Source organism: Cinclus cinclus, chromosome 6, assembly GCF_963662255.1.
Source record: "Cinclus cinclus chromosome 6, bCinCin1.1, whole genome shotgun sequence".
Lineage (NCBI taxonomy): Eukaryota > Metazoa > Chordata > Aves > Passeriformes > Cinclidae > Cinclus > Cinclus cinclus.
The window spans coordinates 22,277,467-22,305,236 of NC_085051.1; the positions used below are offsets into that span (position 1 = coordinate 22,277,467).

At 36.8% G+C, this 27,770-nt stretch overlaps 1 protein-coding gene across 2 annotated transcripts in view; it reads left to right on the plus strand.

The window, feature by feature from the left end:
* The window catches only part of EXT2 (exostosin glycosyltransferase 2), a 74,188-nt gene that overhangs the window by 17,068 nt on the left and 29,350 nt on the right, over positions 1–27,770 (plus strand). For both annotated transcript variants that reach the window (XM_062494609.1, XM_062494608.1), the window contains 2 exons: positions 16,586–16,717; positions 26,218–26,407. In XM_062494609.1, the coding sequence (XP_062350593.1) occupies positions 16,586–16,717; positions 26,218–26,407 (322 nt within the window). The remainder of the gene's footprint in view (positions 1–16,585; positions 16,718–26,217; positions 26,408–27,770) is intronic.

A 27,770-nucleotide genomic window follows, 5' to 3' on the forward strand; every position in this document is an offset into this window, starting at 1 on the left:
AAAGCAAACCAGCAATAACCCCTTTCATTTGAATTGTATATACATTATCTATGTTAACTGTAGCTCTATAAAATTAACTTAAAATAGATGATATTTTAGTGCTCATAATACAGATATAGTCTCTGTTCAGAGGGAATTTTGTTTGATTATACTTGGTTTGTGATAGTTATTGTCACTGCATTCAAAACATCACTGAACATCATTGGAAAATGTGATTCTGTTGGCTGAAGGTGTGATATGTTTTTTCTAAAGCTTCTTCCCACATCTTGTTACTTTTATTGTGTGTTTTGATAGTAAAAGTAACAGGATGAAATCACATCCACTTTGTGAATTTATTTCTTATGTGTATTGAGGATACTTAAACATGTTATCCATACAGTTCATGTCCTGTCAGCCTTATTTACAAAGCAAAATCCCTCTGTAAGTGTCTCTGAAATTTCCTTGCTGATGGATGTTCTTTTTTTTTTTTAGCTATCTAGTATAGTGAAAACTACTGATGACTGATACTCTGTGGACTACATATATGGTTGAGATAATATTTTTCTAGGCAAATAGAACAAATCTTTGCTCTGAATTTCTCCTGGCTGAAGCATGCATTTATCATACCTATCAGACTTTTTGGGTCTGATAACCTTTGTGGGATTGCAGCCTTGCTGCCTGACTGCATTGGTTTCAGTGATTGCCTTATGATACAATTCTTGTCCTTATTTGGAAAACATAAAAATTGAAACTAATATTACTGTAAATGTTTGTCAGTTTTCCTTGTTGTTTACATATCAGAGGGGATTCTCTGGAGATCATACATCAAGGTTAAAATGTAGACATAAATATAAAGTATACACCTACATATACCTGTATATAATTTTTTTTCAAGTTGAAACAGGTTGTCTTCTTTTAATGAGTAAAATTTTCTCTATGGGTATTTTTTTTTCTTTGTTTCTGGAGATACTTCTAGCTGTACATCAGCTTGGGAAGTGAGGAAGTCATTACATTTAAGTTTTATAAGAACTCATATTTGAAAGTGTTTTCTTCTTTTTTGTTTACCTGTCATGGACATCACATAACACAGTCATGAAGAGGATAAAATTCAGGAGTTTTAGTTTTGGAGATGTCATCTGCTATGATCTGTGGCTGATAAGACCTGAGCTGTGATTTCCTGCAACACAATTTTATTTTGCTCAGTTTTTTATCAGACAGTACATGGTATAAACTGGGAAGGAGATTCATTGGTTTGAGCAGAGCTTGAGTGTGGGAAGGCAAAATTAATCTACTGTCCTTCATTGTACCTGATTGCACTGAGATCTCTGGAGATCAGCTATATTGACTTATGCCTTTGTTGTTCAAACTTGCAGAAAAGTTTGCTCCAAACAATTCCCAGTGCAGTTTCCTGTCTTACCTCAGAAAAGGGAATAGTTTCTGTGCTTGTAGCCTGGTCTACACATGCTGTAAAAAATTGATACATATTTTCAATACTGCATGTGCAGCCTATGTCCCTGAAAACAAGATTCTCACATATAATAGCTCTTATAAACTGCAACATTTTGGCCATCAAAACTAGCCTTTGCTGATTGAGCTGTTAAAATTAATAGCAGTCTGGATAAAACTTATGTATCTCTGGGATTGCTGTCTTGTCTGTTTTCTACAGTAATGTTGTCATTCTCATTTTCTTTGAAGATTCCTTGAACCATCCCCCTCTCACAAATAGTTCCATATGGAGTCTGGAACACTGGTAGAAGTGCCCAGAGGCAAGTTGATATGCAGCTTAGCTGCTCAGATTTGATGCTGCATCCTTATGTTTTCGTTTTATCTCCACCTCTAACCAGCATCCAGGTAATAGCAAAGTTCTAAAGTGGAGGGGAAGAAATAGATGTAATGGGCCTGCATGATAGAGAGTAAAATTTGAAATTTTGTCTTGCTCCTGCAGGGTGAAATAGACAAAAACAGCAAAACAGAACTTTGCTGGTATCACCTTGTCTTATACCTTGTATATTTTTCCTTGCAACAGTTTTTTTTTTGTTTGTTTGTTATTTTGTTTAAGGTTTTGCTCTGAAACCCTGTTAGTCTCTGGAAACATGTTTCAGCACTGTAGTTGATACGTAAATGTCTTTAGTGCGAAAGTTTTCCTCTGCTTGTATCTCAGCCCCTGTGCTTTTTTCATCCTCTTTTTGTGATGCAAATCTGTCTATCTGAATATATTGGCAACTTGTAAATATTTTTTTTCATTTAATACCAACATACTTAGAACCCTTTTAACATGGATAGACTCATTCAGGCATACAATCAGAATATGAAAGTACTATGTAGTGGGAATAGAAGACTTATTCTTCTGTCTATTTAGGTATTCTTTCTCCCTGAAGAGATTTTAGGAAAAGAGTTTATTTTCAAAAGGTGGCTTTGTGTGCATGTTCGTTTTTGATTTTGTAACACATCCCATCTCCCAGAAGTAAAACTTCTGAATTCATATCTGTTCTGGAAGACTGGATGACTTTGTGTGCTCTGATGGCAGAAGGATGAAGAGCTGGTATTCTTTAGCGTGGGAATTTTTTTCATCCTGGTTTTCTAGGGAAACACGGGTATGATCATATATGATGTGCATGCTTATTTCTCTTTTGATTTCTGTTGCTGCCCGATTTCAACCAAACTTAGAGAAGTGGAGAGGTTGGAGATAAGAAATTCCATGAAGTTAGGTACCTGCGTAGGAGTTAAGTGCTCCAGAATAACTTGGGCTTCTAAGAGAAACTTTGCAGCTTGAGCAAGCAGTCATAGAAAATCACTTGCATTTATCCATTATGAATTATCTACTTTGGGAAAGTTTTATTTGAAACTGGCATGTCTTAGGGCACAGAAATTCAGGTACAAAAAGGCCATATGATAAAGTGATAAATTTAGTATACAAAGGGGTATATATGCAATTTAAAACAGTCTTTCCATAGGCAGATTTTGCCTCTTAACAACCTGCAATCACTTGGAAAAGAATTCTTAAGAGCTATAATAAATAGTTATGCGAAAGTATCAATTCCATAGTCAGTATGTTAAAAAAAAATACAAAGAAATTTCAGAAAAGAGAGAACAAGATGGAAAATACTATGCCACTATGTAAATCTGTTGTCTGCACTATGCATACAGTCTATAGTTATGGTTCTCCCATCTTGAAAATGATATAATAGAACAAAGGTGATCAAAAGTTTCAAGAGAAGACTTATTAAATAGCCTAACACTCTTCATCTTGAAAATAAATTATTGGTGATGATGCAGCAGGAATATAATACAGAACTGTAAAATAAGGTAGTGAAAAAGTGAATGGATGTGACTGTACATTGTTTGATACAACTTCATTTGATGTCTCACAGTACTTTTACTGTTTGGAATCTGGTCTAAAAAAACCCAAGATGATCTGACAGAGCTAAGAGGTAGTCTGTGAGAATCACCGCTTCATCATTTTGTATGAGTGAAGGGGTTTTATCGGCATAAAAGGCAGAATGAAGAAATCCAGAGAAGGAAAATCTGTCAGAGATGAATGCAAAGATATACCCTCTGTCTTAAAAGTTCCTGCATTGCAGACTTCTGGAAGCTGGAGAGTACTTTGAGGAAGTGGTGGCTTATTCCTGCTGTGTCTGTGGGAGGGGGGTTCCTAAGGTACCTGCTGTGGAGCACTGTCAGAGGGAGATTATGGGAACAGAAGGCCATTTGGTCAGACTTGGCAGCTTCGGGACTCATGTTTACAAATAGTTTAGTATTATATTGCCTTGTGTAATAACGTTGTCAGATAATCGGTGGTTTTTAAAATGCATTTTGACTTCACTGGCTGCCAAACACTTCAGTGGGAGACTATTGAAAGTGATGTATAGTTTCTTTCTTTGGATGAATGTGTAATTCACTTTCCTGGAGCCCCACAAGCCTTTCAAATAGTGGCCATGTTCCATTCTTGCTTTTCATTAATTAAAGTTTTAGATAATCACAACCTCTTGCATTTTTGGCCTGAGTGGACAATTAAATGCTAAAAAGGGATGTAAATTCAGTGTAAAAAATAGTGGATAGAAAACATATAGTTTGCAGTGTTTGTTCCCACAGTTGGCATACCTGGACAAGCTGTTGTTGTTTTTCTTGTGCACATGCCATGTGCCTCAGCCCTGAACTGAAGTTCAGACTCCAGGTCAAGCAGAGCTGAAGACACAAGCATAAATCAATGACTTGTTTTAGTGCCGCGTTAAAACAACATGAGTGGCTGGCTTTTCTGACCCTCCTCCCTTTCATTTAATGTGCTTCTTTGGCTCTTCTTTAAAGAGGGCTCTGTAGAGTAATTTCAACTCTTATCAGCTTGCTGACAGCTATATGAGCCTTTCTGCTAGCTCCAGGCAATCACTGCCAGCGTGTGAAACATCCCATTCTTGCAGTGAAATGGTCTTGGATAGAGTTAAAGCAAATGGGTGGTGGGGTTTTCCTGTGGGTGGTGCAGCTTAGATGAAAGAGATGAGATTTAGTTCTTGTTAACCAATTAAACAGAAATTCATTTCAATATCTGGACACTAGATGCTCTTTGAGCATGCTTAGGCTTTTACAAGTCCTTTTAATGAGAATATTAAACATACAGCTGCAGTTCTTTCCTTGACAGGGGACAGCTTCTGTCTCTGGGTTCTGTAGAATCATCATTATCAAATTTAAGAGAACTTTCATCTGCCTGCCATTTGTAGCATTTTAAGGAGTGCGACTGCAGAGCCTAACCCTGCTTTAATCCTCCCAGAGTGCTTCAGTGAAGCTCTGGGTCCCCCATAAATGTCAGGCCTGGACAATTTGCCATCTTATCAGATGCAGTGAAGTTAGTTCCAGCCCTCTCACCCCTCCCCCAGAGGAAAGATTTGTTGCTGCAAACAGCAAAGGAAAGAAAAAACTTTTTCCTGGCTTACTGCCAGGATCACCATGGGAGTTGTAGAATCCTTGGCATTTATATATGAGACTTTCATTGCTCCTCTCTCCCTTCAGTTGTTGCAGAGAGTATCCTTATCCTAGTTCGTTCTTTTTTTTCCTTGCCTGTCCTGCCTTGTTGTTTTTCGGAATGAAGAAAATTGTCTTCGTGGCATCTCTGAGAAAGAGCTCTGAAATTTGAGACCAGTCAGCACCTCCATGTATAATTTTTATAGGATGCATTTGGACTGCTTTTGTATCTACATTGGCAGTTTCTAAACAGTAAAAGGTTAAACTTAACTGTAAGAGGAAAATTATGCTATTCTAAGACAATTTTTTTTTGTTTTTCAGATTAGATTTTAAGAGTCTGTGTCTTAAGAGTCTGTAACTTGTCACACAGTGGGTTTTTGATACTTACCCTTTGCAGATTGCTATACACAACTTGGATAGACTACAGATAAACCAGATGATCCAGAAATTGGAAAGGCATGTACTTTTAGAAGGAATATTTGAAAATATTCTGTCATGCACATGAAACAGTTAGCTGCAGACAAATGGATTATTAAGCATATCTCCTGGTATTGCAATCTTTCTTTGTTGCTCTGTGCTTTTCCCTCTGCTGCTGTATAATCTGTACCACATAACATTCCTTATCAAATCTTCTTGCTTTGTTTACCCCCTTTAATTGTTGAATGTATTGCAACTTTAGCATTTATCTATATAGCATAAATACGCTGCATTGCTGTAGTAATTTGCATGTGAGTATATTAAATAGAGTAGTAAATACACCTTGGTCTTGTGTCCATTTTACTGATGAGTAGATACATACGTAAATAACTTGTACAAGGTCAAATCATAATATTAAGAATGGAATTTAGAAATCTAGATCCTGTTTTAATGACTGTATCAAATGTATCTTACAAGACAGTAGGAACATCTGGCTGTTAAATTGGAAAGGTCTTGCGTTTTCTATAGAAACAGTTTGCTGCCAGATAATCTTCAGCCATCTTTTCCTTTAATCTTTGTCTGTAAATTATACAGATATATTGAATAGTTTCTTAGATGCCTGGAAGTAGGAAAATTATGTGTCCTTTTTACAAACTGAATAGTGGGCTGGTTTAGGAATATGCTGTAGTGCCCATTGGCTTTCAAATGGTGTGATTTGCATCCAGGGTTTGACTTCTTCCTTTTCTTCCTTTTCTTTATTTTTTTTTTTCATTAACAATTTTGAGTGCTTTCAGAAATTAAAATGGCACCTGGTGTTTGTTGTCTTTGAATCCTGGTGACTTAATTCTGTAGAGATGTTATGGGCAGAAGGTTTGCAGAGGGTGAGCCTATTCCAGGATGTTAATATTTGAGTAGGGAATCATGGATAGAAGTTTAGCTCCACACAGTAAAGGATAGCATGCTATTCCAGATGTCTACCAAGAAGAAATAAATAACTCTTCTTGATGTCTATTGATGATTTTAAAAAAATGTAAATTTATTTTCAATCCTGTTTCATTGTAGTGTGACTACCACATAGTATTATCACAACCAGCAGTTAATATTCACCTTCCTCATTTCATCAGATAACCATACAGCCATGTGCAGTTTGAGCCATGAAGGATGAGGTATTTTTATATAGCTCAAGTTAAGTTCAGTTATTTTTAAGATGAGGAAAATATGGAGGAAAAAAAGCAGCACCATGTCCTAAATGGAATTTTTCCAGTAGGTATGGAAAAAACCTCATGACTGCCAGTCCTTCAGCTTTTATCCTCAGAGAAGTCAGTAAGATATATTTGTATTCAAGCAACACTGGCAGTAATGTCTGTGGTTAAAGTTGTCCACTGTTGAGAAACTGTGTGTATGGGGGTATATGTGTTATGTTTGTGCTTATACAAAACAGAGCTGTATAGCTTACAGGAAACTGAGCAAAACCTGCCTTCATCAAAAGGGCAAGTTCTTCCTGGTATAGCGCTTAAGCTCTAAAATTGAGGTATGTACTGATTTTTGACAGCTATAATATAGTGGTAACCTTACCTAGATTTTTTTTCTTCCTTCAAAAAGCTGTCCTTTCATGTGTGTGATTGGCACTGGGATTGCTTTGTGTTTAGCTTCTCTAATCAAGGGAATTTAAGCTTCTATTCTCCCAGCATTAGTACAGCAGTCATGGGAAATCTCAAACAAGCCAGATCTTATTGCAGCAGTTGACACAAATAAAAGCAGTTGTGCTTTTATTTATTTATTTTTGATGCTGGATGCTGATTAAAAGTTTCCAAGCATCCTTTAGCTATGTTATGAAGCCTACCAGCAGAGAGCAGGGCAGCTGCCGAGGAAGGGAGATACTGGTGGACAGAGGACAAGATCACAGTGGGAAGCACCAGTGTGTGTAACACAGAAAGCTGGGAAAGGTGTAAACAGATCCCTAATTTATCTGTAGGGTGGGCTCTCCAAACACTGTTTTATTGGCCAGTGGCTCCTGCTTTACTAACCTCTAACCTCTGCAGTACCCAGAGGTGCTGCCCACCGGCCAGCCTTGTCTTTGAACCTCCCTTGGCTCCTGCCACCTCAAAGACTTGCAGTCAGATTCCTGTGTTTTGCTTGGGACCTCACCTCTCAGCAGGATGCCTGCAGCAGGGAAAACTGATCTACCCTGAGAACATAGACATATTTGAAGGCAATACCCCTAGGACTAGAAACCTATTGCTTTCAGTTTCAGGAGCTGTCCATCACTTGTCAAGAAATGTGGATAAAACGTCTTCCCACCCCCCAACTTCTGGTCATGCAGTAGCTGAACGTTCCCTGCAATTAGATACATATATTTGTTTTCTGTTATTCTTCAGCCTGCTGTTGAATCAGTGATAGCACAATGCTAGCCCACTGTAGGTCTGGTTTTATGTTGAGTGTGTCAAGAGCAAATATCATAATAAGGATGATAGGTACAAGTATTTTTGATTACTCCCCAGGCCAGGTGTGCCTGCCACTACCTTTACAGTAATGGTAATGGCCTGGTGAAGTTGGATTAATTAGAGAGCCATACAAACTCCTGAAAACTGGAGGGAAAAGAGTGGGCTTGTATCTCTTTCTCCTTTTCAGCTGTGTTATTTCTATGGTGTCAACAAATGCCATTAGCTTATAAATAGGAATACAAACTGAAAGTTCTTTGGGAGCAAGGGAATTCAGAAAATGGTAGTAATTTTTTATATCACATGTTTTTAAAGCTGTAAATACTGCATGAAACTTCGGGGTTTTGTTCGGTTGTGTGATTTTTTTGGGGGGTTTTGTTGTTTCTTACCCTCATCCTGCTGCTTTCTTTGCTGGCTCTGTCTCCATACTTTTCAACAGTACTCCCAGCCACAGCTGAGAATGGGATGGGTTCCTTGCTGCTCACGTGCTGGTATCTGTTTGTTGGCTCCATAACTGAAAACTATTTTGACCATGGATTTGTAGGGTGCCAGGACAGTAAGTCAGGTTTCCTGGCTGGTGCAATGTTGCCTTCTGCAACAGAGTTGCTAAGTTGACATAGTCATTAATCAAAGAAGCAAGTTTGAGGTGCAGAAATACATGGAGGGAGTGGAGAGCACCAGTGCTAAGTGATATTTTTATCTATTCAACTCCTATGTTCTTGCTATTTTTAGGATTAAGTTGCTATCGTTAGGACAAGGAATAGCAGAAACCTGTATTTTAAGGGCAAAGATAATGCAGGATTTCAAAACTATATTTATATAGTTTGTTAGTTGCCATTTAATGAGAGAAAATGATAACTTTTATTGAAAATACCTTGTTTTGTGTCATGTACATAAGCAGAAGGCTCTTCATGAGAAGATGAAAACCTTAGAAACACCAAAGCAGAAAACCTCCAAAACCCACCACCCCTAAAACTAATAAACCCCTCAAACTCCAAAGTTATGTGAAAGCGAGGAAGCAAGAGTGAAAATGTTAACTTTAGTAGATAAGTTTCTAAGAACCATTCTCATATATGCACAGTATGTGTTGCATGTATGAATTACTACAGTTGATGTGTTTCTTTTCAAAGCACCAAAGAGGAGAATCAGAATCTGAGGAAGGCTGCAGTGCAAGAAACTTAATTTTAATATCAGAGCTTGCACTGACATTTTCTTTTAACTCTTCTAAGAGTCAGCAAGTAGTCTCCAGCAATAAAACCGAGAGTGAGTAGAAGTGAGTGATTCCCAAGTGGCTGGTATCTGAAGGGTAAGATTAGCATTTTGAACTCTGACCTCTGTCCCCTTATGAATTAGCAGCTTCAAAAAGAAAAAGGAAAAAAAGAAATTTGGATAATGGAAGGATTCAGTTTTCACTCTCTGTTGTATCTGAAGGAGGCAAATGTGCTTGTTTCGTAGCTGAAATTACTGCAGCAGAGAATATTGAGCCAAAGGATTAAATCCACTTACCACTTCTCTTTTGAAGATTTTGTTTTTGAAGCTGAATAAAAACCAGCACCATGAAATGTTTGTCTAGAATCTCTTTCTTAAAATATTTGACTGTAATGATACTAATTATTGTTTTGTTTGCTCATTCTGCTGAAGTGTCTTGTAGTTAAGGAATATTCCTCTATAGGCTACTCATATAATTTGTGTAAGTTAAATAGGTGAATTGAGTATTTTCAGGGCTTTACTTGAGAATTCTGCATAACAGAGAAACATGGAATGAAAGTTCAGAAATAATATTCAAAGAATGATGTCAGATTACATTAGAAACGAACCTTAGTTAACTGGAAACAACAGTGTGTGCCCTGCATTGTTCTCCTGCTCATTCCTCCTTTTTCCCCTTGAGAGGAACTTCTGCTTTGAGGTTCTGATAACTCTGATGCTGAATTATGGATTAGTCTTTATCTGAAGTGATTGTGCGCCTCCAAAACTTGAATTCCTTGCTTACCTTCATTTTTTAGTTTTAGAGGTGACATGCTGATACTCTGAGCAGTCTTTATATCCTGTCTGCACTGATGCTTTTCTTGGATAGGTCTGAAGTGAGAAAGAGATGCAACAGCCATTTTTGGTTGAATTTGAAAGATGCTTTTTATTTGATATTCTATAAAACATGAACATAAGAAAATTTTCAGTTTTAGGCAAGTTAGCATGATTTTACCAGTATTTAATTGATTTAATGGATTAGCTTTTAAAATTCCTACATAGTCCATGTATGGGGAAAAAGAAACTAATTTTTACTTTCGGAATGCAATTTCTAAAGAGTTTACGTCCAGTTTCAGGCACCCCAAAAGTGAGATAACTTTTCAGATCACAGCTCTCTTACTTACATTATTCATAAGCACTTGAGTTGTTTTTGAGAAATGTAACCTAGATTTGTATTTCAAATCTTCATGCCTCTCTGGGAAAAATGAGACTACTTCAGGTCACTAGTGAAATGTGATGCAGAGCTTTAAGGGGAGGAAGGACCATGACCTACAACTAGTCACTTATTTTAGCCTCTCATGCTCCTTTACTAAGAAAAGAATGGATTTATTAGAAGGTATTTTGAGGTACCAGAGGTCCAAATTTCTGTCTGAATAACTCAATTTTTTTTCCTGCACTGATTACAGAGAGAATGAACTAGCCAGCCTTAGGTATGTTGCATGTGACTGAATGTTACCACCAAGGGTCCTAAAGCAATCAAGCACTTTTTTTTAATCCCAAATTCTTACCATTTTCTAGAAGCAATAAAATACTGTTTAATTCTTAATAGTATACTCTTTTGAGGCTTTCTTGTAAGCCTGTGTTAAAAAACTAAACATATCACTGCTTTTAGTTAATACAAGCTGGTATCATCTTTGCTGGAGAACTGCATACTGAAAGCAGTATATGCAATCAGCAAGGAAGCTGTTGGAAGTGAACCAGATGTAGGAACGGTAAAACAGTACAGAAAGAGGGTACAGATTACAATTTATGAGCAGAAAAATGTGAGAACTTGGGGATATAAGGTCCTCAGTCTGAACCCAAAATTTTTCTTAGGAAACATTTCCTAAAATGCATATTGCTCCAAAAGAGCAACTTAGCTTCTCCTCAGGGGAGCTCAGTAGGGCTCTTGAGAGTTCAGGCTTGCTGTCTGACTATTATATTATGTTATATTCATATGCATCTTGAGTATAGGGCAAAAATTCAATTTATCCTGAACTTCAGTAGCCCATTTAATCCTACTGCCCAATATAAATAGTTTGGGGGCAGGGGAGGTTGCCTGGGACCAATCTGAGTAGTGTACTCAATGGGAAATAATGTCTCAGTCACTTAGAAAATGTTTGATTATATTACAGTATGACATATAACTTTAGCAGGTCTTTGTTGATGCATTTCCATGTCCAGAGCTGTCAGATGCACAGCTGGGCTGTAGATATTTACTGTAATATCTTTTGTATCTCTGTTGAAGGTATGCATTTTTAGCACAGGGTTCCTGCAGTCAGTTACTTCAGTTACTTAGCTAAATATTTTATTAGTTTAAAGTTTTTATTTACAAATAAAAAGAAAAGATACTTATTTTTCCCCCTATTCTTCTATCCATCCCAAAATTTGAAAGGTTTGGAATGGTTAAGTCTCACAACATCTCTTTGAGGTCAATATTACACATACTGCTGAGAGGCTGAAGTAGAAGCAAGAAATCTAATAAATGCCAAACTTTTATCTGTAAATAAGTAACAGAACCAGGATTAAAAGTAAGATCAGCAAGTTTCCAGGGAGTGCTGTTGCAGCAGGTAGGCCACACTCTTTTGCTTGGATAGACTTCTCTAATCCAGCTGGGAGTAAAAACCAGTAATACCAAGAGCCATTAAGAAGGGAAAGCATTTAGATAGAGTCACCATAGATGGTGTGAAAATGGCTGTATTTCAAGGCCTTGTAAACCCTTTCAAGGCATTTTGGAAACACAGAACTGCTGCAGTGGGGCAGAATCTCACAGCATCATGGTGCCTGACCTAAAAGTTGAGAAAAGTGGTGGTTTATGGGCAGTTAAGTTTTACTACTCTTTTGCGAATTTTTTTTTTTTTCCCACTCTTGCTACTTTTACGAAGTCCCACCAAATCATGGGCTGTGAAGACAGAAGGCTAGAAAGTTCCTTTCATGGACTGTTTTCTCCTTGATCTAAACGTTATGGAAAGTAGTCCTTTCCTTGCCTTATGCCCAGTGTTGGTTTTTTTTCTGCAAACCATTGGAAAGATTTGCATTGATCTGTCTTGCACTCTACACCAGAGTACCATTAATGGCATTAACACTAGAACTTATAAACATTAAATTCATGGACTCTGTAACTTGATGCTATGTTGGCTTGTAAAGAGCTTATAAAGAGATGCTAGGCCCCCAAGTGTATTTATTTCTTAGGAAAATAACACCTTACATAAATAAATGTTACTTTCTATGGGCAGGCTACCTTGTTGCTGCATGCTGCTGCCTATTGTCTGGTATGGATATAAGTGCAAATGCTCTCTTCCCAAGCTCTTGCCTGTGCTGGTATGTACTGAATATTGTCAGTTTAGTTTCTTTGTAGTTCGATTGAACTAAATCCTGGAACTGAAAACAAGTGGAATTGAACTTTTGAGTTGGATGCTTGCTTATTTGGTTTAAGGAACATCTGTCTTACAGATATTGCTAGTCTTTCTCAAGGTGTGTATTTCTGGAGATAAATTGATAACACTACCTTATAAGAAATTTTGGCCTTTACAGGAAGTGATGGGTTTTCATGGCTGATCTAATGAGGATGCAGCAGTTGAAAGTGGGGCAGGAGGAAGGAAGAAAGGAAGGGCAGCAACTTAGAACTACTTACTGGCATGCCCACATTTGTGAACTTGGTCTTCAGAATTCACTGCTTGGCGAGAGGAGAGAATTTGGTCTCCAATTCCTTCAGTCTTTGGCTTCCATAATGAAGTTGTCATGGCTTTGTTAAATTTATTGCAGAAATTGAATTCAGATGAACTAATTTCATGGGCAATCTATTATGTAATGAGAATTTCCAGTCAATTCCAACCCAATAATATAATGTATTTCTCATTGTCAGTCAAATCATACAGTAGATTTGACTCTTCAAAGCATTGGTAAAACTGTTTCCGAAAGTAATGCTTTTCTGTCTTTCCTTTTGGCTCTATCCTAGATTTTCTATTTATCCAGAAATTCAGAAGGAGAAATTTTATTTCTTCTTTCTGTTTTCAATTCCTTGTAAGCCATACAGGTTAATGTACATTGATCTGTGTTGTCTTGGCAGTCCTACTTGTTTGATCTCTGTTAACCACCTAGGTTGCCCATGGCCCAAGCAATATTTAGGTATATACAAAGCTAGCTTTCTCTACAAGTCTGTGGTCTACACAGTGTGTTTCCTTAGAAAAATCTTGAAACCTCATCAAGCAGGCTTCTAGAGTGCTAGAAGCTGATCTCAGTTCAAGTTGAAAGGAGAAGTCTGACTTTATAATAATTGTAGTCTGTGTATAATCAATGCTATGTGAAAGCCAAGGTCTGGACTTAGATTGTTTATTTCAAGATCCTGAAAGGCATTCAGGTAGCTCTAATTAGTGTATTACAATTACCATACCTTAAAAACATTGCTTAGTGTCTTAAAGTTACTCCTGAGTTTTCTGGATTCATAGATATGGAAAAGAGAAAACAGAGAGCTCAATAAAGCTATGTAAGAATGATAAGAAAGATGGCATAGGAGTCTGGAACAGAAATCCTTCTCTTTTATTGTTGTTACTCTCTCCTGTATCACAAATGTGTCATGGAATTTATATCCCCTCTGTTTCTTACATTCCAACATAAGCTTTTCAACCTCACTGAGTAGAAAATACATTTCAAGTGGAATCAACATACATCTTCCCAATAGAAAACTTTCCCAAAATATTTAGTAACTCAGCATGTGGAGCAGCAGACGCTAGCAAGCCATGTTAATCAGTTCTGCTTTATAAAAGCAAACAAGGTGGGGAGGAAGTAATGAGACCCTGAAACATCTGTTTGGGGACTTCAAATCCCCTTAGAAGGTTTTGAGTTCTGCCTTAAAGAAACACAACTCCAAAAATATTACAACCGACTGTGGGAACATTTTATAGCTCTTTACAAAAAATTAATTACATAAATATTAGTCTATAAAACATAAATTCCCTCTGCCCTCTTCTCCAGATTTGCTTCTGGTACAAAGGTGTAATCTTCCCTGACATTATAAGCATTCTTTAAGTGAAGAGCAGCTAGATCAGATCCATTCTAGTTTTGCTGAAGGAAGTAAACCATTTTGATTTTTATGAAACTAGATATTAATAGATACTATGTTATTAATAAACAATCTTAGAACATTATAGGAATGCTGTCATTTAATAACAATGGAATACATAATCCTGTATTTCACACTATTAATAGTTACTTAATTGCTTATAAAGTTATCTGTTAAAAGGCTACATTAAATAGTTTCTCCTTCCCACTTAGTACTGCTTACAGCAATTGTTTTAAACTGTTGTCTAGCATGAAAATAAAATTTGGAATCCTTTTTATTTAGCACACTTGAATGGAGAAGTTAGCTGTTCTGGTCCATTTTAATTCTTAATCTGCTTCTAGTTTTCTTTTCAGATAGTTTGTTGTTTGAGAATATATTTTTCTTAAGGGATGTAGGGAGGGATTTCTTTCATGGAGAAAGAAATACTAATGCTTTTGCTTAGCATAGGTTGTTTGCTTTATTTAGTGTCTTTTTACATATTCTTACCCATTTATATAACTCTTCTGCTTTTACATTTTAATGTGGTAGTAATTTTGTTCTGTGTTCTTTGTAATCAGCCTGTTATCCAGCTGTTAAGTCCCATCAGGAAGAGAAATAAGGACAGGGAAGTGATTCCATTCTAAACTGAAGTTGCTTTGTACTCTCTCTGGATGACAAGCTCCAGAGTAGTGCCATTTTGGACATACCTATCACTCTCTAGTAAAATTTTGAAATAGCCTGAAATAATCAGAGTTATGGCTGTTTGCACAGTAAATGTGGTGCTTTAGAGAGCACTAATCTCTCTCCTAGTTTTCTTTCTAAATTGTAGCATATTTTTTTTTTGTTTTGTCTTAAATATTTACAGAAATATTCTGCAGAATCTGTTTTACAGATTTTTTTTTTTTTTTTATTCAGAGTGGAATTTCAGGGCTGGTGGTTCAGCAACAAGTCTGTAGGTCTAAACCCCATAGCTTACACATGGAGTAAAGTACAGGGTACTAGGAGCATGTGTATATGCAAGTTTGTGCTTATAATCTTTCCTCTATACTGTTACTTAGTCTAGGAATATCCAAAAGGAAGTGTATATGCAGGAATCACTGTGTGTCTTCTGTTTTAAAGTACTGACCTGCAGAGAGATCTGTTGGCATTGGTTAAAAATAGATAAACCAGGGTTATTTTTGGTTCATCCTAAGATCTGTACCTCCAGAAACTTGGTATTCCTTCAATAATAAAATACAGTAAATAATATTACTTAATATTTTCATAGTATGTTATTAAAACTGATTTGTCTGTAGAGCCTTTTTGCTATTTCAGAATTCTCTAGCAAGAGTAAAATAGCACTTGCCCAAATTTGTGTATTGTCCTCATCTGTGTCCTCTGAAAGCTTCTAAAGGTTCCAATTAATGAAAAAATGCATCTGTTTTAATTGTTCTACCTCCTGGGTGCAAACACATATTCTTATAGTTGCAATTAACCAAAGGGAGTTTGCAAGTGAAATTAATTTTTGGAGAGTTCAAGGTGTTCCAGTTTCCTGAAGAAAACTAAGATTGAAAAATATTGTATCTTTTGGGCCAGAATTCTTGGACTACATGGTTTGGTTAAGCATATTTCCTTCTGGGTTGGATGGGGACCTACAGGACCATTTGATAATTCTAGGGATTGAAAAAGTACTTTTATATCTCTTAACAGAGAGTCAGATAAGTCAGCATTTTCATTTCCAAACCCCTGCTTTTCTTCTATCATTTCTCTCTTACACAGAAACTGGGACAAGATGAAAACTTGTACAGAACTTTAGTTTTAGATTAAGTTGTCTGTGAAATTCAGAGCACCCGTGTATAACAATCTCATGCTTCATTTCAGCAGTTCTACACTGTGCTAGAAATTAGCCTAGAGTAATAATTGTAATAAATTGCCCTGTACATGTACTTTTATGTGAAAATCATAATAATTTACTTGTATAAATAATAATAGGTTTCCTGGAAGACTTTGGAAGTTATTGGTCTGGTAGAGTTCATGACTACTGAAATTCTCTATCTGATCAAGTGTTCTAATATTGATGTTAAAAGTGACTTCTAAGTTCTGCCTTTCAGACAGAATACTTTTATTTGCATATTTAACTGCACTATGGATTCCTTTGCCTTAGAAAAAGCGGAGTATAACAGTATTTATTTTGTTTTAATAGTAATTTAATTTGTTTTATGGTCAAACTGTTTTTGACCTTTTTGAGGAGGAAAACATATGATAAAAGTGTGAAAATACTTGATTCCTTCAAATATTTTCATTGTTTAATCACTTGCAAAATATTGCTGCTGCTGCTTCTTTTTATTGGCTATGAGCCCTTTTAAGGGGTGGAGTTGAGTTTAAAGCCTTCGGGCTTTATGGAAATATTCTATCTACAATAAACATGCCTCCTAATTTAATTTCCACATGACTTGTAGACTGCATGGAACAGATTGTGCATGGCAAACCAATATTGATTATTAAGCACTGGATCTGTGCAATATGAAAGTGGTTTTTATTCTCTTTACAGGCAAGGTGGTTCTGGGAAGCGTATTTTCGATCGATGAAAGCAATTGCTCTTGCTACTCTTCAGATTATCAATGACAGAATTTACCCTTATGCTGCCATTTCTTATGAAGAATGGAATGATCCTCCAGCTGTGGTAAGTAAATTTGTGTGATTTACTTGTAAAACAAATAGCGTTTTTGTTGGGTTTTTTTTGTTTGTTTGTTTGTTTTTTCTTGTATTAAAGGTATGTGCTATGAAACTTGGTAAGAATTTTGTGTCTGTGTTTGTGTGCATATGTGTTGTGTTACTAACTTGCACAGATGAAGCTAATATATTTTATGACCACTGGCAAAATAACTAGCAGTTCTTTTATGTCCTGGTACTAAGATGAGAACTTTTAACTTTTGCTATTGCACACATTAAATTGCTACCTTGTTTATAGTTTTATTTATTTTTTTTTCCTTGATGCACACACACACACACACACGCACACACACACACATACACTTTTATATCTGTTTAATTCAGGGAAAGTTTGAAGCACTGTATATACTTGGACACAGTCTGTATGACTGCAGAGAAAATAGTGGAAATGCTGAAGATGTCAAAAAACCTCTAGGGATCTTTCATATATTTCTGTTGAAATAGCTTATTATTCTTATACCTACAATTTTCTCCATGTTATTTCTTAACAATTTCTCTTGTACAGAAACTGATGATCAAAGTTTTACATTTCTTTTTTTTGCCTGTTTTTGATTTAGTTCGAAGTTTCACTGGTTGAACTTGCTTCTGTTAAGAAAAAACAGTGCAGTATTAATTAACCTTCTGCACCAAGCAGCTGGTTCTGATTTTTTTACTATATAAAAGCCTGTAGATGATTTTCACTCATAATCAGTTAATTTTCCCTGTGTCAAAATATAAAAAATAGTTTGGTTTTACTAATAAAACCAAACTTGTTAACTGTCTTGCTTTATGATAGTTTAGAGAAAGAAAGCTGGGTAGGAGTACTGGGTAGGGAGTAAAGTGTATTTTGCTTTAAACTCTTCAGACTGGCCGAGTGTGAACAGTTGCTGATGAAGAGTTAGAAGCTTATTGCTGTGCTTCAGAAGTTGTGTTTCCATTGCCTAGCCAAAGGCATTAATAATCTCCTGTTGTTGTTTCTTGGAGAGGAAATATGCCCCTGGTCAGTATTTAAGGAAGAAATTAATCTGCACAAGTGTGTACTCCACAAGAAGGGAATCAGAATATCTTAACACCTTTACAGTTATGGTAGCAGAACCAAGCAGCTTTAAACACACTTAGTGAAATGAAGAAAATGCTTTAAGGATTACTCATTCTTTTAAGGGACCCTAAAAACATCTCCTGGATTCTCTCCTATACTTTTTTTTTTTTTTTTAAATAAATGCTCCAGTCAGAGTTTCAAAATTGTCAGCTTGTATGGCAGTAATAATCTGCTTGAGCTTGTGTCTCATCTAGCTCCTGCCTAATATCCACTCATAGAGCACTATTACAATTTCTCATCAGCTTGGATGAAACATAGTTGAAAGGACTTACAGATGTACACTTGAAGTAGCAGAAAATGACAACTCTATCCTCTAACTTTTATAGGAAGGCAAAGTAACTAATGTCCTTTTTGTTTACAAGGAAATTGCTATATTCTTCTCTAAATTAACTCCACAACTGAAGCTTTTAAAGAAAATTATTTCAGGTCAGTCTCAGGGCTGGGGTATAGCTAATTGTTAAAATAAGCACCTGTGAGTTAACATTAATACCACAGTGGAAAGTGTGAGCAATTGTCATAAATTCTTATGTTACTGGCCAGAACTAACCTCCAGAATTTGCCATGTATATTCTGCCTTCAAACTCAGCCAACTCAGCAGCCAGTTCCTTTAGCTCTGTTTGTTGTTCCATGTGGTGTTGTGGTCGGTGGGGATTAAGTGCAATGCTCTTCTGTATGCTTTTGTTACATGGTTTCAATAGGAGCACAAAGATGCAGAAAGAGTACGTAGAAGCTGTAGGCATGTTAACAAGAGGTGCAGAGGTGCAACCACTGTTTTAAGGGCTTACTGAAATTAGCCAGAAATTACTTTAATCAGGACAGGGCTGTTCATAGACCTCAGATCCCCAAGCACTGAACAGTGAGGTTTTGAAAACGAGAGCTCAGATTTGCCTATGAAATATCTATACCAGAAAATGCCAGCTTTAAGGGATTTGTGAATTTATTTACTAGCACAAATTCACCTATCTAACAGAAAGAAGAGTTTGCTGTGTAAGATCATTATGCAGAGAAGGATACTTAGAAGGATCTCTTGGCTATGGTTGCTTACCTGCCTGCCTCCTTGGCTTAAGGTGGGGGGTGGGGGTTATGTGTGCTTTTAGGGGTTAATTTTGCTTAGTAAGTCACTAGAATCCTGAGAAGTAACTGAAAAAGTTTGGTAGAATGTCCTGGTTACTAATTATTTTGCTGCTCAGTTGTTACAACTGCTTCAGGTGTTAGACAAAGCAGTATAACCATTATTTCTACTTTGAAAATTAAAATGGCTCATAACTCTCCAAGGTGCACATTATACTTTGCATTTCGTTGAAGTATTGTTGCTTCATCTGTTTGCTTTTAGAATTATTCATCGTCTGATTTCAGTCTATTTTCTGTATTTTTCTATAGTTCTGCTGTTTAGTATTTTGACTGTAGTATAGTAGAATAGCTTCTGAGTTAGCAAACACTTAGAAGATGGCAGCATGTAAGTATGCTAGATAAAAGAGATTTTTAGAAGTCTCAAACATTCAATTTAGTTTGTAACAGCAGCACATATGAGGAAAAAGCTGAGAGAGCTGCATATTTCTCAAAAGGCTGCTCCAAGTTTGATGTCAATTGCAAAGTAGGATTGATAGCCTTGTCTTTGCTTTTCTTTGAGCTTGGATGCTTTGAAATAGTAATTAAGACACTTCTGCAAGCATAATAATGATTACATTGTTTTTACTGTGAAATTACATTGATTGCATTGACTTTTGTGTCCCCCATTTGAGGGGATGGCTGTTGCTTTGTACAGTCAGCATGAAAATGATACTCACTTAAAATTTGTGAGGCATACTCATGGCTAGATCTGCACATGGATAAGGTTTATTCCTGTTCCTGAGATATTTCTCAAGATTCAACACAAAGAAACATCAGCCCATCCTGTGCTGAGTTTGTAATTTCCCAAACATTTTAAACCACTATAGTAGGTACTGCTTCCCAAAGAAGTAGTCCTGCACTCTTCTACAGCTGGGTAACACGTTCCTCTTTCATGTACAACCTTTTTTTTATATTTCTATTTCAGTTGTGATGAATTAGCCAAAATAATATTTCTTATATAAAACTTACCAGGCAAGAGAAAAAAGAAAGAGTGGGGGTATGTGCAAAGGAGGGACTGGGTGGCTTGAGGGCTGCTTTTCTTGGCATTAGTTTGACTTATATTGGCTCAAAATATTTGTAAGACTGTTGCCTGAGTATCTTCACCAGAGTGTCGATCCAGCAGTGGTAGAGGAGGGTGCTTTTCCAGGAGGGAGTATAGGGTATGCAGAAGATAAATGTATATACAGTTAATTCCATACTTAGTACATTGCACAGAGGAAGTGATCCAAGCAGTTTTATGTGTTTTTATGGGCTGACTGAAGACTGTTGGCCTTTCTCAAGCAAAAAAAGAAGTTATAAAGTAGATTATTTTTCTACTTATTCACTGTCCAGTTGAGGAAATGGGAGACTAGTAGCATATAACATGCTAATATGTTATGGAGTAATACTTTGAATAAAAATGCACTATGACATATTTCCTCCTTTTAATGAAGAGAAGCAAATTATACTTTTGGGGCCTGAAATTCATTGCTGGACTACTCTAGCCCTTTATGTCTCAGACAGTCTTTAGTTGCAAGCATGAGAGTTTAATGTCTTCTGTATTTTTTGGCTCAACCATTATCCATTAGGCGGAGGCAATCAGTTACATCCAAGTAAACCAGAAAATGACTGATTCCACGGTGTGCATTTTGATGGTTACCAGTTTGGACTGGATTAGAACTAATGACTTGGGCTCGAGATGTGATCTGTTATTTTCAATTAAGTACTTTGTTATGCTCTAATAGAGGTAAATTACTTCCTCACTTATGTTTCGTTGTAGATTGCTTAAATTCTCCTCTTTGCCTTGTACCTCACTAATATATATGGGTTTCTGAAAAATGAGTAAGAGAGATTTTTTTCAGAATTCTTCAACTGCTTTTGTTGGAATTCTTTCAAGCCTGTTTATAATGTAGACCTATGAAACATTTTTTTTTTTTTTGTCAGAGGCTGCTTTTGCGCTCTGACCTTGAATGATACAGACCAGAGTTTAATAATCACTTGAGAATATCAGTATGTGAACAATAAACATACCAGATTTCATTTCTTCCAGTGAGGCAGAAAACAGCACCATCATTTGGTGTAAACTAAAATAGCAGAATTTTCTTAGTGCCCAGAATGCCATTCATTTAGCATAGGAGGATGCTATGTTAGAAAGCCTAAGTAGGATGTTCATTTATATCATTTGTGGGTCCTACCAGTTACTAGGCACTTAACACTTGTTAAAAAATTAAACTATTCCCAACCTCTTTGACTAGTATTTTATAGTCCTCAGTCTACAGAAAATGCTACTGTTATAACTGTACTTCCCTTCTAGCACCATTTGTCAACTCCAAAGCATTAAGAAAATATTAGCATACATTTTTTTATCTGCCTGTAAATGAGAATAAGCTAGATTTTTTCTGGGCAGTGCATATCTGGTATTTTTTCTATTGAACAATATTAGATTTCTTTTTCTGCTGTACTTTCCTGCTTCTTGTGTGATGGTTTCAATCAGCTGGATCAAATCTTGCTTTATTTATTATTATTCTTTTTTTATATTAAATAAATCTCCGTTTATTGATTTCTTTTTTTCTGTTGGTATTATGGACTGGTTGAATATCCCACATGTATTCAGATGTAAACATTGTTATTTTTATGTGAGTGTGAAACATGAATTAACAGTTGGTTCTTTAATTTACCTGCCCAGAGGTTAGGATACTTTTCTTACACAGTGGATTATTCTACAGTAGATAGAAGTTCCTGTAGGTCTTGTGGCTAATTTTTTTTTGTGAGGAGGGTTTATGATCTTCATTAAAACACAAAATGACAGCCATTGCAACTTCATTTGTAATTTTATTTGGTGTAAGCGCTTTGGTTGTCTCTGGACAAGTAAGGAGGGTTAATTTCTTTGGATTTGCCCTGTGACCACTTGAGTATGGGAAGCATGATGAAATACTTTCTCAAAGTATTGAATAGAAACTTACCATAAATAATTGTAGAAAAATAGAATAAATCAAGGCTTTTTTTGGTCTGGTAATTCATAATTGAAACCATATTGAGGTTAGATTGATTTTAAGAACCATCCTGCTGAAAAAGCCTTAACCACAGTGGCAAGGGATATATCTCTGTTTTTCTTGATGTGTAGGACTGCTCAGCTACTAAGTTCAACACGCTGCTGTCCTTAGCACTGTGCTTTTAAAAGACAATGCATTGCTGTTCAGACTATGTGGTTTCACTATTAGGTGGTTTACAACAAGCAGGCTAGCTGTTGGAAATAAAATACACGGGTGAGAAAGCTCACTGTCTTGTTCATGGGAGCAGTGAAATTGTATTCTTCTTTAGTGCTGTTGCTGAGTTTTCCCACTAAATGATAGCTGGGAAGTTCTTAATTCTTCTTTAGTGTGGAACATCTTACACAGCCTTGTTTTCCTAGAGGCCATTCTATGATGTAGTTTCTGATGTGCCTACTGTACCTTTCTTCAAGGCTTTTTCAACGGTGAAGAACCAGTTAAGAAGTTTTGGGACAGGACCAAGTCTTTGTTAGCTCTGATGCTTTACCAGTATCTTTAGAGGCTCCATAGAATTTAAATATTAAGATTGTCCAGTTCGCAGTCCAGTTGTGTTCATTGATGTGGTGAAGCTCCCACCTATCTCCTTTCTGTACCCTGCTAAGAAAGGTCTGTTATAAACTTCCCTGCTAAGTTGTACCTAAAGTCTCTACTTTCAAGTCCAGCCTGAAGCCTCCCACATCATGAGGATTTGGTTCCCTTGATATATCATCCTTAATGTACTTATTTTTCCTAAAGTAGAATCAGGATGTTTTTCAAGAAGGAGGACAATATTTGATTGAACTATAGTAAAGGAAGGTGCCTTGTTTCTAAGGCATTGTTACTGATGCACACTTGTAGTAAGCATGCACAGGACAGCTGCAGCAGTCTGGATCCTTATACATAACATTTCCTGACTTCTCTTCCAGCTTCAGGCTATTCCCAAGTTCTCACTGTCACACACATTGCAGTGCTTTGGATTTTCATATGAATTGTAAACAGTGGTCAGACAACTGAGACTGCAAGACTTAAGGGACATGAAATTACTTTTAGGAAACTAGCATTTCAATTTGATCCTTTTTGCCCATAAAAATGATTCACAGCAAGTAACCTATTAATCTTGGATTAATTATCCTGGCCCTTCTAATGATATTAGCTGGGAAGTGTGATAGTGAAGGGTTGTCTTATCCGTAGCTGTGTGTCAGCACTTTGTCAAAGAAAAGTGATGGATGATCAATCTACTGTTGCTGTTTGCTCTCTTCTCTGAGAGTGAAAGTTCCTGTGAATTTCCATCAAGAATGTTAATAAAGATGGGAATGGAGCAAATGTGCCTTCATCTCTTGGTTGCTTGAGCAGTGACTGGGAGAACCCATCCCTATGTCATTAGCCATTTCATGCTTTGCTGCCATAATGGAGATTTAATTAGGTTGCTGTTGTATTAATTGCCTGTATGGTTTGCTTTTCCCAAGCAGAAATCTGGAAGACTTTAGCAAATTATGGAGGCTTGAATTTGCCTGATTTCCTGCAGAAAGTGGGGTCAATAGGTCTCAGACTGTAGACACACTCTTCAGGCAGGCAGCAGGGGGTTGGCTCTTAATGGCACTTGAGAGATGCTTAATTGCCTTTTTGAAATGTTTTTCTCAAACAAGAGGCATGGTTCTCCCATCCATTAGTGTGTGTCTACAGGGTTTTCCCTCCTTCCATCATCCTTTAGTAAGTGCAGAAGTAAAACCTCCTTAAAAGTTGTGTTATTTTTTCTAAGTTGTGGCCAGCAGGGGAAGATTTTCATGCCTTTCTGAAAGTAGTAGAAGTTGGGATGTAAAGAATGTACCTTAAATGTAGGTTTATAAGAGAAATTCGTGACCATTTTAGGTACATATGCATGTGCTTGCACACATATGCATGATATAGTTCTTTCTGTAAGTACCTAAAATAGTCTTAGATTGTGGAAAAGGAATAATCCTTCTCAAAAGATATTATAGCAAGCAATTTGTTAGGAAGTGCTGTGGACAGAGAGAAAACATTTCTAGAAAAACTTCAAATGGGAGCCGTTAATTTAGGTAGCAGTTCTCACCTGTAAGTAATAAATAGAACATTGTCTGCAGATAGCTGTAGCAGTTATTTCTTCTTGTATAGAAGCATAGTATTTTCTTGGCACTCTGATTATGAAACCTCTGTTTTAAACCTCTGTTTCAAGTATTAATGAAAAGAGGTTTCTGAGAGTTGTGTTAAGAAGCTGCTTGACATTACCAGGGTCATTTGGATAATAGCCGTCTTGGGATGGGGGTTGTGTGAAAACAAATCTGTAGTAAAGCTTTAATGAGGTGGATTATGTTCTGGTAACATTTAGATTGTGATTTGCTGTAGGAATTATTGAAGCTGCAGCAAAATCAGAGGGCTGTCCCCATTTGCCACTAGTCATCTTGAACAACTGGCAAAGTATGTACAAAAATTTTAATTTTAGAAAATACAGTAATCTGAAAGCAGATTTTTCTCTGCACATATCAGTTGCTGAAGTAATGGATGTATATTTTCTGAATTACTGAGTGTGCTTTTACAGGTAGCCATGTCCCTTTCATGAACCAAAATTCCATATTGTACCATTACTGTTTCTACATTATCCTGTTATTCCTTTTGGGTAAAGACTAGAACTTGGCTTTTTCCATTAGGATCCTCACAAACAGTTTAAGATGAATGCTGCTTTTAGCAGACCTGATAAAATGTGTGTAGCTGAAGGTCAGTCTGTCTTTCCAACTATTTCAGGAAGTCTACTAAAATGTATTACTCCCACTGACAGGTCCTTGCCTGGAACATACTCTTAGACCATCCTGGACAAAAGAGTGTGCCAATGCTGTACTAAACTTTTCCGCCTCACATATTTATCCCCTCTTCAGTTTTGATTTGTTCATAGAAGGAAATCATATTCAGATAATAATTTCTTTCCTCCTTTATCAAAATGTTATGATGTTTTTCAGTAAATAGGCTCTTTATTCTCCTAATCCTTGAAGTCATTCTAGTTAGGGGTGTCTAACCATTAAACTCGAGGAAGGTGATTGTTGGGTGTGTAAAGTTAACCAAAGACTAAACAGGGAAACAGAAAATTTCAAAGTTTGCTTCCTACAAATATACCTTCCTACAAAAATACCTCGTAACTCTGAGTCTGTAAAACTTGCTTTACTCCTGATACAAAAGCAGGTTTATGGTATGAATTTAGCTGGAGAATTTCACAGTATTCCTGTAAGCTGCTGGCGGTTGCTAACCTCTTACAAGTATTCATAGTTTTTACAGGCTAGGATTCAAAACTTCCTTGCAAAACAGCATCACTCAATTTCTGCTTTTCCAACTCCCCTTTTCACCTTGTCCCAAAGGGTTTGATTTTTCCCTTTGCTTCTCTGTCCGACCCCTGCTTGGAACGCCAGTTGGAATGGAAAATTTGAGACTAAATTGGTCCCTTCACTGCTTCCTCCCCCATGTTGTCAGCTCCAAAGGGGGTTGGCACATTCAGTGGGAATTTACTTGTCTGTCTTGTCTTTTGCCGTCTGGGCTGACTTCCCTATGCTGTGTATTGAAGTAAGACCTTTAAACTCTTAAAAGGGATGCCCTAGTTAAAATTCACAAGGAGCAGATAACTCTGAAATTTATCTTTGAACCTCATGTATTTCTAATTTTTTTTTATGTAACAGGTGGGTTTTTTCCACCATTGAACAAACTTAGTGGAAGCTAGTATGTTGCTCCTCTTCATATCTGATTTTTCCCTTTTTGCTTGGGTGCATATTTCATGCCAAGTTTACAGGTTTGTTCCTTTGATTTTGTTGTCATTAACACTTTTCCACCCTGAAATTGTAGTGCTGATTAAGTTTGTCTCTGTTTATTGGGTCCTGACTATAAATATAAGTGTCTTAAAATAATTATTAGTAAACAAGAATTGAACCATGCTAGCTGGGCTCACTCAATTCACCTTAGTTTTCTTTCTCCACAAATCTATCTGCCTCTTCCACTTTAGTTTTCACCTTAACCCCTATTTGGTTGCAACATTGCAGGTAGACAAAAATGAAAATTGAAATAAGAAAGAGATTGGAATAAAGGTTTTGAGAAATTGAAAAAAAAAAAATTGAGAAATCAGAATTGGAGGGTCAGCCTGCCTGACCAGAGCAAATTACAAATCTGACAGTTAGGGCCTGGCTATATGAATTACTCCCTTCTGCAATAATTCACTTTAATCAAATTGTCTTGCTGTTTTCTTGTTTTCCTTCACAGAAATGGAGCAGTGTGAGCAACCCACTCTTCCTTCCCCTGATCCCACCTCAGTCCCAAGGTTTCACAGCTGTAGTTCTGACCTATGACCGAGTGGAGAGCCTTTTCCGGGTTATCACGGAGGTGTCTAAAGTGCCTAGTCTATCCAAATTGTTGGTAGTCTGGAACAACCAGAATAAGAATCCACCAGAAGGTAAAAACCCATGGGAGGGGTGGTGGAGGAAGGTGAAACTGGGCATAGCATGTCTATGGACACCTGTTACAGAATGACCTCTCTTGTACATCATTTATATTCAAGAAGTATTTAATGGTTCTTTCAAAATAATTGGTTTGGATTTTTTGTGACAAAGTGTTTGAAAGTGAAATAAGAGAAGTCAAAGTAGATAACAAGAAAGAAAGCATACCAATGGTTGTGCTGGTAACTTCTGAATCAAAAGTTATGAATACAATATTACAGAAACATTTGTGTCTTTAACATTTTTGAAGGGAGTAGTAAGAAGAGGCCTAGTTTTTTTCTGTCAATATTTGCTTTTATTTCTTTGTAGACAGACTTTCATCACAGTATATATACTGCTGCTACTGGACTGTTTCTAGAGCAATGGTGGTTCAAAGCAGCAAAGTAGTTTCAATGTTTAGAGCTAGAAAATAAGTGAATATTTTGATTGATTGATTGATGAAATGAAAAGTTGGGACATTTCAGGTGTCCAAAATGGAGTTTCCACACCACTAGAATATCTTGTGAAAATGCTAATGCTTACCCAGTAAGACAATACATGAGTGCCATAATACAAATCTTTTAAAATATTTCTCTTTCCAACACATAAGGTATACTGTGCTGCTCTTTGTAGTATGTGAGTGAATCTGGTGTCATCTGCATGGTTTTTAAATTGTTTTTAATTTGTGGTTATTTTAAAATGAGGACTCATTTACAGGCATTTTCCCAAGTTATTTATATATGTAAATTTTTGGAACAAGGTTTAGTTTCAAAGGTGTATTAAATACTCCAGTGTGAATTCAGTTCTGTAGATCTCTTATTTTATTTTCAGTAGCTGAGGTGTGCTTTGCCAGCCTGGAATACTGCTGTACTGTGTCCCCTTGTGCCAGGACCTCAGTCTCAGATTGTCCAGTCCTCACAGCTTGCTGCCTACATTTTCAAACCCAAGATCCTTATCTCATGTATTTTTGACTCCTTCCATGCAGTGTCATTGTACACTCCATGTGCTGCTCTGTGTCCAACCAGCTCCCTTTTTTCCCATCCCCAGGCTGCCTGCCTGATGAGACCGTACTGCTCCAAATCTTTTCCCCAGTCCTCAGCTGAAAACACAGGTCCTGACATTAGTGAATTCCATTATGAAATCACCATGGAATAAATGGGAGTCTTTCCCCATGTAAGGGAAGCTAGCTAGGCTTGGCCTTTGGTAATCCTCTCCAGTGCTAGACAGACTCTCCAATGCTGCTCATTTTATTCCTGTGCTTACTGTTCCCTAGGGACTTCCTTCAAGTTCTGAACACCAGTATTAAAATCCTGAGCATTATGCCAGGCAATTAAAGCCTCT